This window comes from Periplaneta americana, chromosome 10 (assembly GCF_040183065.1).
Source record: "Periplaneta americana isolate PAMFEO1 chromosome 10, P.americana_PAMFEO1_priV1, whole genome shotgun sequence".
NCBI lineage: Eukaryota > Metazoa > Arthropoda > Insecta > Blattodea > Blattidae > Periplaneta > Periplaneta americana.
The window spans coordinates 122722397-122737676 of NC_091126.1; the positions used below are offsets into that span (position 1 = coordinate 122722397).

The window sequence follows — 15280 nt, forward strand, 5'->3', positions numbered from 1 at the left end:
CATAATGGCAACAATTCAGAAGAAAGTTGAGCATATGTTGTGGCTTTCAGAATTGAAATGTATTAATATGTTGAACTTAAGTTTTGATTAATGGTTAGCATCTTATTACAACTTCACCATGAAATGAGATAAGCATCTGAAAGAAACTGAAGTGTTCTGAATGAAAAGTAAATAAGGCAGTGACGATTAGGCCCTATTTGATGATCCAATTAAAGTTTACAGAATCAATGCTAGGAAATTCGAGGTAGGGCCGCAAAGAGCATAACGAACGAATCACAAGAAATATTTATAATATTAATATTATTATGATTATTAATTGTGAATTAAATATTTGACCTGTTATAACTGTGAAACAGATGCAAATATGACAAAATGACTTTTCTGCTCTAAACATCACTCTGATCCACATCCTTTCTGGTTGACCTTTCATTTGAATCACTCTGCATACTACAAATATTTCTCCAGATATTCATTTTACTTTTATTTCATGTGTCTTTTAGACAATGCACACACATGATATTAAAACATACTGTATACTCTGTAGGTATTGTCCTCATTGGTTTAGTAGTTAACATGCTAGTAATTGGATTTCAGGTTCATGAGCTCAAACTGGCCAAGGTCAGTGGATTTTAAAGTATGATAAAAGCCTTTGTGGCTTTCTCTGGTTCCGTGTCACATAGATGTACAGCATGTCAAAGAAACCTGTGCCCGAAAGAGGACTCAATTTGTCGGCCATTTCTTGCTGAATTTCAATGCTGAATAACCCTTATAGTTGAAAGCATCATTAAATAAAATATTACTATGGATTACTGTTCTGGGGGCGTGATAGTGTCACAGCTAAGATATTGTGCTGCAAGTTGGAAGGTCATGGGTTCAATACCTGATGTGGTTTTGGATTTCCTCCATTCATTTAATCCTTTCAGCCTTAATATTTCACTGGGGTTCACTCAGTACTAACAGAAATGCATACCGGTACCAGGGAGTTTTCTTTGAAGGTAAAAGCACAAGCACATAGGACTGACATCCCTAGTGCTATTATTGCAAATGTCGCGTTTCTTGAAGTTCTTCCAGATTTCTTATTTTTTTTTTCCATCTCAGTGATATTACACATTCTTTGTCTTATACCATGACTTTATATTGTTAGAATAATTCATATTCAATACAGAATTTGAGATATCGTATCTTGTGCACGATAAAAAAGATTATATCTCCTAAATGAGTTTGAAAGAATTGCTCAGTGGAAAGCTTCATATCTGATTGACTAGGCTACTATTTGAATTGAATATAAATAAGAGAAAATGAAGGTGCAATGGAAGTTTTCAATATTGACAAATAGTTGTATTCAGTTTCCAGATGAAGAGTACATTGATGGTTTCCAACATATCAAGTACACACCTGCCATTTACACGCACTGTTACGACTCATCTGGAACAAGACTGTTCACTGCAGGGGGTCCTCTGCCTGCAAATCTATATGGAAATTATGCAGGCCTATGGCAATAGCTCCATTTGGTTTTGGATCAACGTAGGCTCAAACCAAGAGATCTTTGCAAGAGTCCGCTATCTCCTGCATTAGATTGACCTGCTCAAGACTGCAGACTAGGTTCTGGAAGGAGAAGAGGTGAGCAGAAAGTTTCCCCTCCTTGTCCATTAGAAGTTCCTCAAATATAGCACTACTTGTTCTAAGCACTTCTTCATTTAATCCTGTCATGTACTGATACGTCCTATGAAAACTTGATGTTCTTGGCAGCTCACATTTTGTTTCAACTATGAGAATGATAACAATTTGTGTTTAATGTTCCTTTAAGGAACTGAGTTATGGGTGTAAATTATTTTCGGGTGTAGCAACAGTTGCATTTGACCTACAATAGGACTTTTATGACATGATTGACTTCATTATAATGAAAATTACACATGTACAATGTAAACAAAAGTGAGAATAGATGTTTAGTTTCTAATACTTATTTAATTTTATATGTAGATATGGCCATTGGGAATCTGAAAGTGTTACAGTGAATTCCAGTTTGGTCCTGCACCATAGCATTGTAGTCATAGGCAGGATTCCCACTGAGATGGTGAATGTGTGGTGTGGCAGCGACTTAGCATCTGTATGGCGTGTATTGTGGCACCATGCACTGCCACTAGGCTCTGAAAAGTGGAAACTTATGTGGCAGATATCGCATGTCCGCCACTTTAGTAGTGTACTGCAGTTGGCTACTAGAGCATCATTTATTTCCTTGTGAAGTTTGTAAAGTTTGTTTGCAATGCATGACTATCCTGCATTTAATATTAGGAAGTTCATCATATTAGTTAAGAGATTATCATGTCTTTATCATATAATTGATGATGACTGCCATCAGAACCACCTACAAGAACGAAATTAGAGCAAGATCGCAAAAATACTGGAGAAGGAGACAAGGATAATAAATTGTAAGATAAAGTGTAATGGGAAGAGAGACCTTGGTAGGCCGAAAAAGCGATGGAAAGACGAGCTCATCTGAGGCGGAACAGGCCAGAAAGCCTAATCCTTGACAGAATTTGTTGATAATAGTATGGAACACTGAACTCTGATGGCATCATTCCAAATTAACATTATACTGATTTATTCTTTTTAATAGCTGCCCACTGAAACTTCTTCTCTTGTTAGTGAATGCCCTTTTAGGATAAGGTCTCATTATATTCTTTGTTGGGGGAAAAGCCTAATCTGCTGCAAAGTACAATGGGAAAGATGCTTCTTGTCCTGAGAGAGATGTAGGGTTTCGTAGATTAATTTTACCATTTTACAGTGCCTGTCCAAATGTACTTTGCTTGATAGCTCTTCCTCTGTTTCTACCATATTCACCAACATCAACAGTAAGAAACAATCCATCAGCATAAGAAACTGCTTGAAATACCAGAGAGAAATAATTATCCTTTATAGTTAATATATTGTGACCCAGACTTGGGGCACTTGATTCTAATATGTTTGTCATCAATACTCCCTACAAAATTCGGCAGATTCCACAGCTCCCAGTATCATTGGCTACTTCCATCCATCTCTCATTTGTAGGCTGAAGAAAATATTCTGCTTATAGAACTCTGCAGGCTGTTTCTGTTGTCTCAATTATTATTCTTCTAACTCTTTCATTCAAATATACATACAAGATTCACAAGAGCAACATCATCATATGACGACTGTAAGCATCATGTCCTTGTAGCCACATTTACATATGGTTTGTTGATGACAAAAATGCCACATCAGTTCCTTTTGTATCACATCTTCGCCATGTGAAAGCCACACCACATGCAAGCCACAACAATGCAAATGTCATACACCACATGAACACTGTGCCATAGCCACACCGTTTCAGTGGGCACCCTGTCTTACACATTATACCTGGACTCGCATTATGGAATGAATGCTTGTTCAAGTTCTCATTGGCAAGAAATTTTCTCATGAAATTTCGGCCAGTGTCCACCCATCATCGTAATGAATTTGGGAAGCGAATCCGGATTAAAAAACCAGCTATAACTGAGGGGATCTTCATAATGAGCACATGAAATCCCCATACTGGTTTGATGATCGTTCACCTCTGCTGAGGCATATGGATGTAAGGCCAGCAGTCGGCTGGTTGGCTTTGGCATGTCATGGACTGTTGCATCACAGAATTCTGATATGACAGAATAATGCACATAATTAAATTAATTCCTTATAATGGGATTTCATTACACTGAAAAACATATGTATAATAAGTTGGTGACGCTTTTCACAGAATAACATACATTGGTGACATTTTTCACAGAATAACGAGATTACTTGGGATTTCGTTAAAAGAATATTCTGTGTCTTTACTGTTGTCTTTGTTCTTTTTCTTGTTTTTTTTTTTTTTTTCGAGAATTATTTATAATGTTTCCTATAATTATTATTTATTATTTATTTTAAATGATGAAAATAACAAAACAAAGAGAACATCTTATTTTTGACATAACTGACGAATACAACAAATAAAAATCCATATACGAATTTAATGGGATCATATAAGGTAATACAATATAAAAATAATGGCTTCAATTGTAGTGTTATTATGCAGTGGGTTCCAGCGAACATCCCCTATCTTTCTGTTGGCCAACTGCTACCACTACTGCTTGCATCTGCGAACTTATGGTGCTTTGTTTTTTAATTTAGTGGGTTATTTTCGACGCTATATCAATATTTCGGGTTATTTAGTGTCAGAATGGAATGAAGGTGATAATGCCGGTGAAATGAGTCCTGGGTCCAGCACCAATAGTTACCCAACATTTGCTCATATTGGGTTGAGGGAAAACCAAGGAAAAAACCTCAACCAGGTAACTTGCCCCAACTGGGATTTGAACTCGGCCACCTGGTTTCGCGATGTGGATGGTACTTTATTTGATTAAAACTTACGTACTATGTCATATTAATAACATCTGATATTCATCCTACTCACAGTAGCTGATGGAAGTGTTGCACAGCTTGTATGATATATAATTCACATCACATCATTCACAGTACTTGTTTCATTAAACCTATTCACTAAATTCAGTATTCTTTTTGTACACAGAACTGGGTGGCCAGGAAATTTATGTCTGAAGTTTTCGCATGTTCTGCTACACAATTCCTTTTTCCATATGTACATTTTCAAAATGTGTACACTTTCACACACGTAATATTATTATATATCTTGATTACATACATTTATCGCTTTATATCACGTAAGATTTAATTATAGTGACAACTTTCTAGCGTTAAATTGAATCTAAGTTGGTAAATTACCTTAGTTGACTAGTGCAGTCGAAACTAGTGAACTAAATTAATTTACTAACTTAGATTCAACTTAAAAGTAGAAAGTTATTACTGTAATTAAATCTTAAGTGTAACCAATGTAAAATATAACACAGCATAAGAGAATAAACTGCACTTATTCTTATCTGACTCAATGCATGCCTTCACTGTCGACTTTAAGGACAGACTGGCACACCTAACACATGGAGCAATGAGCCTGCCAACCTGCAGCGAGCCTCTGCAGAACACTTTAGTTGTAAATTTCCTAGGCACTCTGTTCCTTGCAGAAAAATAACACTAAATTTAGTGAGTATGTTTAATGAAACAGGTTCTGTAAACGTTGTGATGTGAATTATGTATCGCACAAGATAGGTTACACTTCCTGTAGCTGCTGTGAGGAGGGTGAATACCGAATGTTAATACATATACCTACATTCAATGAAGTGGCAACGTTCGCAGATGCAAGCAGTGACGGTAGTGAGGAGTGTGGAGAACTACCACTGTTTGGCCAACAGAAAAACTTGGAACATTTGTTGGGACTCACTGTATTGTGTACATTTGTCATATTAAAATTATAGAACAGCATTATAAGGTTTTTAAGAGAGTTTTACCCATTGTGTTGAATCTTATGCAAAACCACATAAGCTATGAGTACAATGATTGTATCTAGACCTGATCCTGCTTAGCTTGATTCGCAGTGGTCTCGATGAGTCCATTGTCAGAATATGTGCACTTTGAGGTTAGTTGTGGAATGGTATTTAGTGTGATCAGATCTCTGTATTGTGTAGAACGTCCTGCTGCATAGTAAGCTGGGCAAGTGGAACAATCACATGCTACTCTCCCCTGCACTAACTTGCCCTCTCCTCACTCATGCTGATCTGGTCTCAGGTCTAAATACAAGCACTGTAAGAAGAAATTTAAAATGCAAGGGATTTTTGCACTTTTTCGTTTGTTAAAGAACTTGAACTTTAATATATTTTTATCTGACAGAAAGGCCCAAGTAAAGAATCTGTGGAGAAAGATGATAGGCATTTTTGCTGCAGTGATTGATTTAGCATGATTACATAATAAGTATTTGTTATATGTCAGTTTTTATTTTGTAACAAATAGGTTTTAATATTTTGAACACTTTACAAAATGTACAAGATCATTCATTTAGGAAGACATAAAATAAAAAAGCTGTAACATGAGAACTGTTGCTATTTATTTTTCAATAATCTGTAAATACATTCTAAAAAGATGGGAGTTTTGCCCACATTAGACCTCAATGTGTCACTGTTGCATACACAACACAATTATTCATATAGTGAGTCTCATTTCTCCCATGAGTGATGTAACATCTCAAAGGTAGTTTTTTTCGAACTCTGAGACAAAGTTTGGCTCTGAGATCACCAATATCCCTGTATGGTTGTGCATAGACATCATCCTTCACAAAACCCCAAACAAATAAATCATGTCTGGAGAATTTGGACACCATGTAATGGGGTACCACGACCTCACCAGTTGATGTCGAATGTTATTCACGACCTTTTCCTTAATGAGGTGATGTTGGGACACCATGCTGTGTTGTTTTCCTGTTGCAGCTGTGGTATGAAAAACAAATGTGATCCATTTCTGGAGATCCACATTGTGTAAAGCCTGAATACGTTGTATCCTTATCACATATAACAGATTGATAAGCCTAATAGATTTTCAAGGTAACCACTTTTATCAATTTCACTATGCTGCCATCTAGTGACTGCAAAAGAAGTCACGTTATAACCCTTATGGAATTGCATGAAGCAACTGTATTTCCATCTAGCAGTCATTACGAAAAATGCCTTCTCGATGTTGGAGACTCTGGTGGTTCTCATTTTGTGTTACCATTTCATAACATGGAAATGGCCAATCTCATATATAATTATGTGATCAGAGGTTGTATGTGGTAGAGGTAAAGTTTCAGGTAATGTTAACAAGCTGTGTATGGCGTAGCTATCTCTGTGGACAGTTGTCTAAGACTCTTGGAACTTGCTATTATACCAGTGCTAACATGGCCACCAGTGTATATCATGTTAACAGATCCACTTTCTTCAGAAGTGTGGTACCATAACCTTATCGATTTGTAATTTAGAGCTCTCTGAACATCATACTCATGGCTAAAATGACATTGAACTGATGTTACACTTTCAAATTTTTTGAACTGCAACACATGTTTCTTTGTTCAGTTACTGCTGAGTGACTGATTTCTTGTACTCGTAAAAATAATATACAAAACTCCCGTGTTTTACTATCATATTGCAACAAAAATAACTTTTGTAACATTCCTGGTATAATTCTTTTTTCGGTTTTATTTTACGTCTTCTTAAACAGATCAGACTGTATTTATTTTTCAAAAATAATACTGAATTCAGTCATTATTTCTGATAAAAGAATTAGTATGATATACTTAACTGTACAAATTTATAATTTGACGTGGATATTTTAAAAAGAAAGAAGCACCTTAATAAATGATTAATTACAAGGGAAAAAATTGTTCCAGAGTTGGGTATCGAACCCGGGACCTTTGGCTGAGCGCACCAACGCTCTACCGACTGAGCTGCCCAGGAACTATAGATCAATTTTCCCCTTATATCCACATATAACCACAGTTTAAGTCACACAGAACTTGGTGTGCACTCAATGCTGGGATCTGACGATCTGTCAACCCACTTGAGGTATGTGGATGTAAGGAGAAAATTGATCTGGAATCTGGTATAGTTCCTGGGCAGCTCAGTCGGTAGAGCATTAACGTGCTCAGCCAAAGGTCCTGGGTTCGATACTCGGCTCTGGAACAATTTTTTCCTTGAAATTATTCAAATCAGCTTTACAGGGAGCTATACCTGAAAAAGCGAGATTTTATAAGTACCTTAATAGTTTCAAGCAAATAAGAATGCAATGGATACAAATTAAAAATTTTACTAACCATATGTAATAATCTTCTATAATAACTTGTTTCTGCCATTCATTAAATTATTTCAAGTTTAAGGACTGATACAATATTAGAATAGATATATAATATTTTACAATGTTTTCATAACTATTACATTGGTAAGGATTTACATAAGAGCCAAATGTCAAACACAAACTCTTTTCTTACACAGAATATAACGTATTATGTGTAAAATTTAAATGACAAGAATTTTTGCCATTATGTCACAACCCTAGAATAATACTGCCGTAACTCCCAAAAATCGAATTTTGAGTTACAGGCAGTTTGGTAATCTTTATTTAATCGTCTATCAAATGGTAGAACTGTCGTATCTCTAAGTAGAAGTACAAAGTTTGCAGGACTCATACTGATACTTGGTAATCCTGAGTTTTCATACGACTTGGAAATGTTTATCTTGCATTTACTCAAAACTAACTTTCGGTAGTTACGACAGTATTATTTTAAGGGTGTGATGTAATGAAGGACAATGTCCCAATGTTGCGAACCAGATAATGACTTTACAAATAGCTGTGTAGTGTTGGAAGTAATCCGAAGAAATTGCAGTAAATGAATCAATGATATTAATCCATTCAATTGACTGAACAGGTTCAGAATAATATAGGGGGAGTTCTGGTTCAGACTGAGGCTGGCCATCTTGACTGATTAGAATATTTATGTATATGTGTGTGTGTGTGTTTTTTTTTTTTTTTTTATAATTTCTGGAACGTAATGCAGTAGATCTATTACATTAATATAGACTATGGTAAAATAAAACAAATAATAAAAGTACCTTATAATGTTATGACTAGCATTACCATATCTTGAAACATAAAAATGAAGCTCATACCAATTGGATTCTTCCAACCCCTAAATAACATCTCACAGATATAAATTCACACCATGAGGTAAAGTTGTTCAATTTCAAAAAATATAAAAATGAAATCAAATGTTTAATATCCTGCCTGTTTTGATATCAGATTCCTAAATTATTATAATTTGAGTATGTATATGGAAATACATAAAAACTACAAGAATAAACTTCATTTAAACAGCCCATGAATATTTTCTCTGTTGATCCAATTTTGTTTAAAATATCAGGGAAGTACGAATGAAATGCTACACAAATGAAATGATGAATGTTGTACAGAACCTTTTGTCACTCATGTGCGCACCAACCAGTAAAGCGGTAAGAATAAGGAAATGGAAATGAAATGGGCTCTGTACTTCAAATCTTCAAAAAGTGTCTAGTGTCTGAACTCGTAACTCATGAATAAAACAAAATGTGCTAGGTATGTCGAGAATCTTAGTTCCTGTTGTTTAAAAGTCGAGTGTTTTTTTAAATTCAATCCACAGATCCAATTTCCAGACATTCGCACTGATTTTGAAAATCCCTCCCAGACGGTAATTTAATCCTTGAAAATGAGGACATGTCTGGGAAAATAAGGACGTAAGTTAATCCTAGTTATGATCCTTAATTGTCAACTTTGATTTCAGAAATTTCGTAATTCCTTCCACAGTTATGGCATATATTTACAGGGTGGAAGTAAATCAGCCTTGCAGATTTTCAGAGCGAAGAGCTCATGCTGTATGTAAAAAAAATATATATATCATCATATTGGTAGAAAGTTAATAGTTTTTTCTCTTCAGAAAAACATGTTTTTTCTCGAATGTTTAACAGCCTCTAATTCGGTAACTTCTGCGAGTAGGATGGTGATTTTTGTCCGTATCAATAGGAAAACTAATAAAGAATAATTTATCCCTCTGTCGTATTTTAATATTGTGGATGGTTTTGGCGTAAATTTAATTTTAAAAACCTCTAAATTCAAGCAATTGCACTCTGCATGTTGGTTGCAACACAGCGCCAGCTTATCTAGCGAGACACACCGAGTTATGAGTTCATTGATCTCTTACATCTGTATCACGAGAAGCATATGTTCACGATGATGTCGGACTTCTGAAACTTCAAACTTAATTTTCTAATTAAGCGTGCATTTAATCACAAAACGTAATATAGGTTTTCTATTCATTTCAGTGTACTCTATCGTCTCTTTCAATTTGCATGGTTATTTCACTTCCACCCTGTGAACCGTAAGTAATGTCATTAATTTCAAGGGATTATTCTTTGTGATATTTTAAACAAAAATGTGTAAAATTTTGTTCGTTTTTGCTTCCTTTTCGAGATAAAAATGGTTTCATACAAAACACTTCATAGCATGTTTTGCGAAACTCATTGATTTAATTGCCAATATGCTCAATGAAGAGAGCAGTGTATTATGATGACTATTACACTTTTATTACGTCACACTACTTTTGACCAATAAAACGGTACGAAAGGACGTCTTTCAACCAATCATGGCTGCTTATCACACAATTTTATCGCGTCCCTAGCATTTGTTTCTTTGCCAACATTTCAAACTGCACTGGTCTGGACGGCAAAAAACAGAAAATTACAAACCACTCCAGTCGATGCACAGCACTTTCAAATATGACTCGCATTGGCATTCAAGAACAAGAATTAATAAAGATCACTAGTCATAGCTATGCATCTTCCCTGAAACTCTATTTACAAATAAATGAAGAGCACCATTCGGAAATCCTGAATAAGTTGAGGGATACACTATGTACATCACCGAGTTCACTTCTTTTACGCACACGTCCAATATAACATCAACTGAACCATCAACCACTACTTTCAATAATTGTTTCTTTTAAAATTATTCATGTTTATTTTTTATTTCATCAAGATTAATTAAAATGTTTCTTGTTTATTTCATCATCCCTAATTAAAACTTTTCTAACACTCGTTTATATTATTTAAGTTATGCTATAGCTTCTGCTATATGATATTATGAATAGTCACGTATCAGAAATTGTTTAATACTAAGATTTATTGAAAATCATCTGTCAAGTGACGTTGATTACTGGGATCGGGATAATTGAAGTGGAATGCAACTGTTTTAATAAAAATGAAACTGAATCAACAAAGCCTTCTTGACCAGTAACTATCCACAGAGTTCAATGAAGATTCCATAGTTGGCACAACTGATAAGAAAACAGATATTCATAACATACTACTGCCATCTACTAGCGTAATATTTATAATGTTGAGATGGTACAAATTTGAAGACAGTTTTGTATTTTCGTAAATCAATTAATATTTTATTGTATTGGAGTACTTCGTTATTTCTAATCTTTATATACTTTCTTCTAATCGTGTAATAGTCAATTAAATCCCAATCGAGTTTTGATTTTCTCTAGATAAATCAGAACCTCTAGTGAGATTACTGTTGATAAATGATTTAAAGAATTTTGCTTTGTCCTTTAAATGTGCAGAAATTTGATCTGAACAATAATTGTAACATTTTAAAATTCCTTTTTAGAACGAAAAGTTACATTTTCATATCAAATTTCTGCACATTTAAAGGACAAAATTAAAATTCTTTTAATCATTTATTATCACAATACACTGCTCTCTTAAATTGACTGAGCATATTGGGAATTAAAACAATGGGTTTTGCAAAATACGCTATGAAGTGTTTTATATAAAATTATATAAAACAATTTTTATCTCGAAAAGGAAGCAAAAACTAGTAAAATTATATTAAACTTTTTTTGTCTGAAATATCCCAAAGAATAACCCCTTGAAATTAATGACATTACTTACGGTTCACTCTGTATATATGCGCATGTGTGTGCAATGTTAAAAAGGTCGATTTAACAAGTGAGGCAGTTACATACGAAGAAGTGGCTGGTAGCACTGTGCAACTGGAAGCCCCATCTGATTTGGTCGTAGTAAGCAAGTGAAGTGAGATATAGTCGTGTTCATAAAAATAATGATAATGATGAAGCATTAAACAATAAAATAAATAAATGAGTAGGGTTATCACAATTACAAAATCATAGCAGATGCTGGAAATGTTTACCAGTAACTTGAAGGCAGAGATTCACACATTTACATTTATTTGCAAACACTTTAATAAAATCCTTCCATGTTATTGATTGTATATATGTGATTATTCCATGTTTTAGTTCGTCGAAAGTTTTGGGTTATTTGGTAGAATTGTGGTTTTGTAGCACCCGATGAGGAAAAAGTCTCGTGACAGATCTGGAGAATGAGGAAGCCAAAGTTCTTGTGGATTATTCTTTCACCGAAGATTTTATTGAAGAGTCGTATAGAGTGATGGAATATGTTAGCTCAAACATTGCCCTGTTGAAAAAAAAAGGTCTGTGATTTTAGTTTCATTTAGCTGAGAAATAAAAGGAAACAGAATGTCAGACGTCATTATCAACTAACTATGAAGAAACAATGGTTTGATTATTCGTGAACGAGATATTAATACCCCTACATTATTTATCATAGTGAATTATAAACTCACCTAATGAATTACGCCTTGTAGAACAAAAGATGTCTTCAGTGTGATGGAGCCAGAGAAGAGATGGTTCCAGTTTGCACTCAAAAATTTCTTGACAGCTTCATCTAAATTAAGGGAACGACATATTTCATGAATAAATTCAAGGGAAAAATTGTTCTGGAGCTGGGTATCGATCCTGGGACCTTTGGCTTAGCGCACCAACGCTCTACTCAGAGTAGCTCAATCGGTAGAGCATTGGTGTGCTAAGCCAAAGGTCCTGGGATCAATCCCTGGTCCTGGAACAATTTTTTCCTTGAATTTATTCAATTCTGCTTCACAATGAGCTTTACCTGAAAGCTAGATTTGCATGACATGTTTCATGTTCACTGCTCAGAACTACTAAAGCACTTAATCTTGACTTCGACATAGTGTTTCTAAAAAAAGTTTCTACTAGTTTCAATTTTGAGAATGATCTTTCTGCTATAACAGAAGTACCGGTAATTGACAGAGTCAGGTACAGTTACAGAGCTGTGCATACATCAGAAAGACTACTTTGAAGGAAAGTATTCTCAACAAGTAGTAATTTTACACAATCTTTGATGAAAGACTTTTTTTTAATTTCTTTTGATATGATTTTTAAATTGATCTGACTCGTATTTTCTCACAAGCTGTTCCACTCTTCCTAAAATTTTTCATTTTCTAACTTTTTTAAAAAGATGAACAGTGTGTAAGAAAGAAAAACAATCATTAATATGCTGCAGGCTGGTGAAACATTTACTTAACTGTTGAATGAAAATATCAAGAGATGTATTGAAAATTGTGACTTGAGAGAATCCACAATTCTGTGATCAGAGTAACAGGTAAATAATAGCAAGTTAAGGGCCCTGCCATTATACATCAAAAAAACTTCTTCACTTGTCAATGACATTTCAAAGTCAGTTTAGGGACAATATTCCAACCTTTCGCTAATATTTTAGCTTCTACTACACTTTAAAAATTGAGTCTTAGGGTCACTAAATTGTCTCTTGCATTTTGAAAAAAATGGGGCATTCCCTACATCAGTGTTAGGGAATTGCAACAGTTTGGACAAAAACCAATGGGTTCCCATATTTTTCCTGAACTTAAAAGATTCCTTCCTTTCTGCAGTCTTCTTACTTTTTAAAATCATATAGGATAAGCATTATAATATACATATGACATTTTGTTTGTTGTTGGGAAGATTATCTTATTGAGCACAACTTTTTTAGAGTTTGTGATACATTTATCAATTACGAGTTTTAAATTTAGCAGTTACCAATGTACCACACTGCCACTGAAGAAAATATAAATATTTTTTATTCCCTCATGAAATTTGCAGTTCCTCCATATTCTTGACATTCATTTAATACCAAATTTAAGTTATGTATCAAAAAATATATAAATTCAGCACTTGGGAGCTGAGCTTTAATTCTCTGCTGCAAACCTGAATATTTTCCACTCATAGTTGCAGCACCATCGTATCCTTATCCTCTATACTTCCATATCCTGTTTATCAACATCATCAAAAAGGAGGATAATAAAAAAAACACGTGTTTCATTTTTTCATTCACAGAATACATAAATTTTATTTTAACGAAATCAGGACATGGAGGTCAGATTTTCTTTAAATTTGTGCGTTTTGGCATGGAATGATTCACATGAGATTTCAAGCATCATTGGTAGCTACTATTAGCAGTTTTTGCTGCAAAAAATAAGAATAGACGGGAATTGCAGAGAAATAATAAGAATCGCTGACACACCCGTGCTGTATCAATCCTGTGTTAATATTTGATTGATTGCAGATCAATGTTTTCATTCTCCATTAAAAATATCTACCAGAAATTCTCACACAGGTTAGTTTGTGTGATTTTTATGGCAAACAGTAAATTCTTTTATTTTAGCTGAAACAATTTGCTCACCACTGGAGTTGGACCAATTTCTCTTTCAGTATTGTCAGCGGCTTGAAATCAAAGCACTTATCCTTGTGCATTTCTTTCTCTATGTAAGGATACTCTGTGACTTCAGCAGATCTCACTAGCATGTACTATTTTTAGGCCCGGCCTGAAATTTTTTTCTTAGAATTACGTCTCTCTGATTGTTCCTCAGAGGTGACAGTTTGGAGTTGGATGTAATGAAAATGTGTAACTCAGAAACATCATTGTCATCGAGTCAGGCAAAATGGAAACTGCGAACACCATACATGGTTCGAAAGAGGAAGGATGTGGGTACATGATTATGAAAGTTTCGAGTGTGCATTGCACTCCTAATGAAAGTGGCTGAGGGCGCATATTGAGATCCCAAACCCGTGCTCAACACAGCAAACTGATGCCTTCCATATCTTCCCGAGCGATCGACTTCGAACCTAACTAGCACACAATATCTCTGTTAACTCTTGTAAAATTTGGGAAAATAAATGAACTTGTTCAAAACCATTATTTCTTTCGAACTTTCATGAGCCAAAGCTACGCCATTTTCATTGCATTAATTCTGTTGACATGATTCTACGCCAGAAATCTCGTGGATCTCCCCATAGGAGAGCACACCACTGATTTTTTTTTTATCCTTTCAATTAAGGAATGGATACAATCATTCTACATATGACTCTTTTTTTTTAAATTTGTACAATATATAAATTTGATAACGTTCAGATGCATACACATTATGGGCAATTATAAATCTATTTCTATTCTGACCAACACAGTTATCTGAGTACAGAATTATTGTCTCTCCTCTCCCCCCCCCCCCTTTCCTTTCGTTTCCCAATGAAATCAATTCGCAATTCCAATTGCCTCACACTTTACAACAGTTTCATGCCACCATCTTTACTTGCCACGTCATATACTGTACAATATTACGTATTTAATTTTCTTTTTTGGTAAAAAACACTTCAGATATATCGGTTTGTAGAATTTTTTGCATATACTCAAGATATTTCCAAATTAATTTCATATGACTTTTTCTTGTCCGTCAGTTTTTTTATTTCTCACCAGTTCTTTGTTTTCCATGTGTTCCTCATATTAAACCTTATCCTGCAGAGTTTTTTTTTAGTGTGCAGTCATACACAATTTGTGCAGTAATAAAACAAAATCTGTGCAGTAATAAAAATTAAAAGACAACAACAGATACCAAATGAAAGCAATAGCATTGTATTCATGGAAATCTGCATTGTATAAGTTACACA

At 34.6% G+C, this 15280-nt stretch overlaps 1 protein-coding gene across 3 annotated transcripts in view; it reads left to right on the forward strand.

The window, feature by feature from the left end:
• DCAF12 (DDB1 and CUL4 associated factor 12-like protein) overlaps nucleotides 1-15280 on the forward strand; it is a 94688-nt gene that overhangs the window by 48390 nt on the left and 31018 nt on the right. For 2 of the 3 annotated variants that reach the window (XR_011334520.1, XR_011334521.1), the window contains exon 6: nucleotides 1347-1620. Coding sequence is in view for 1 of the 3 variants with exons in the window: in XM_069838111.1 (XP_069694212.1) it covers nucleotides 1347-1502 (156 nt within the window). In the remaining 2 variants the exon portion in view is untranslated. Of the gene's footprint in view, nucleotides 1-1346; nucleotides 8130-15280 lie in introns of those variants that run through there. The other variant, XM_069838111.1, reaches the window with a different exon arrangement.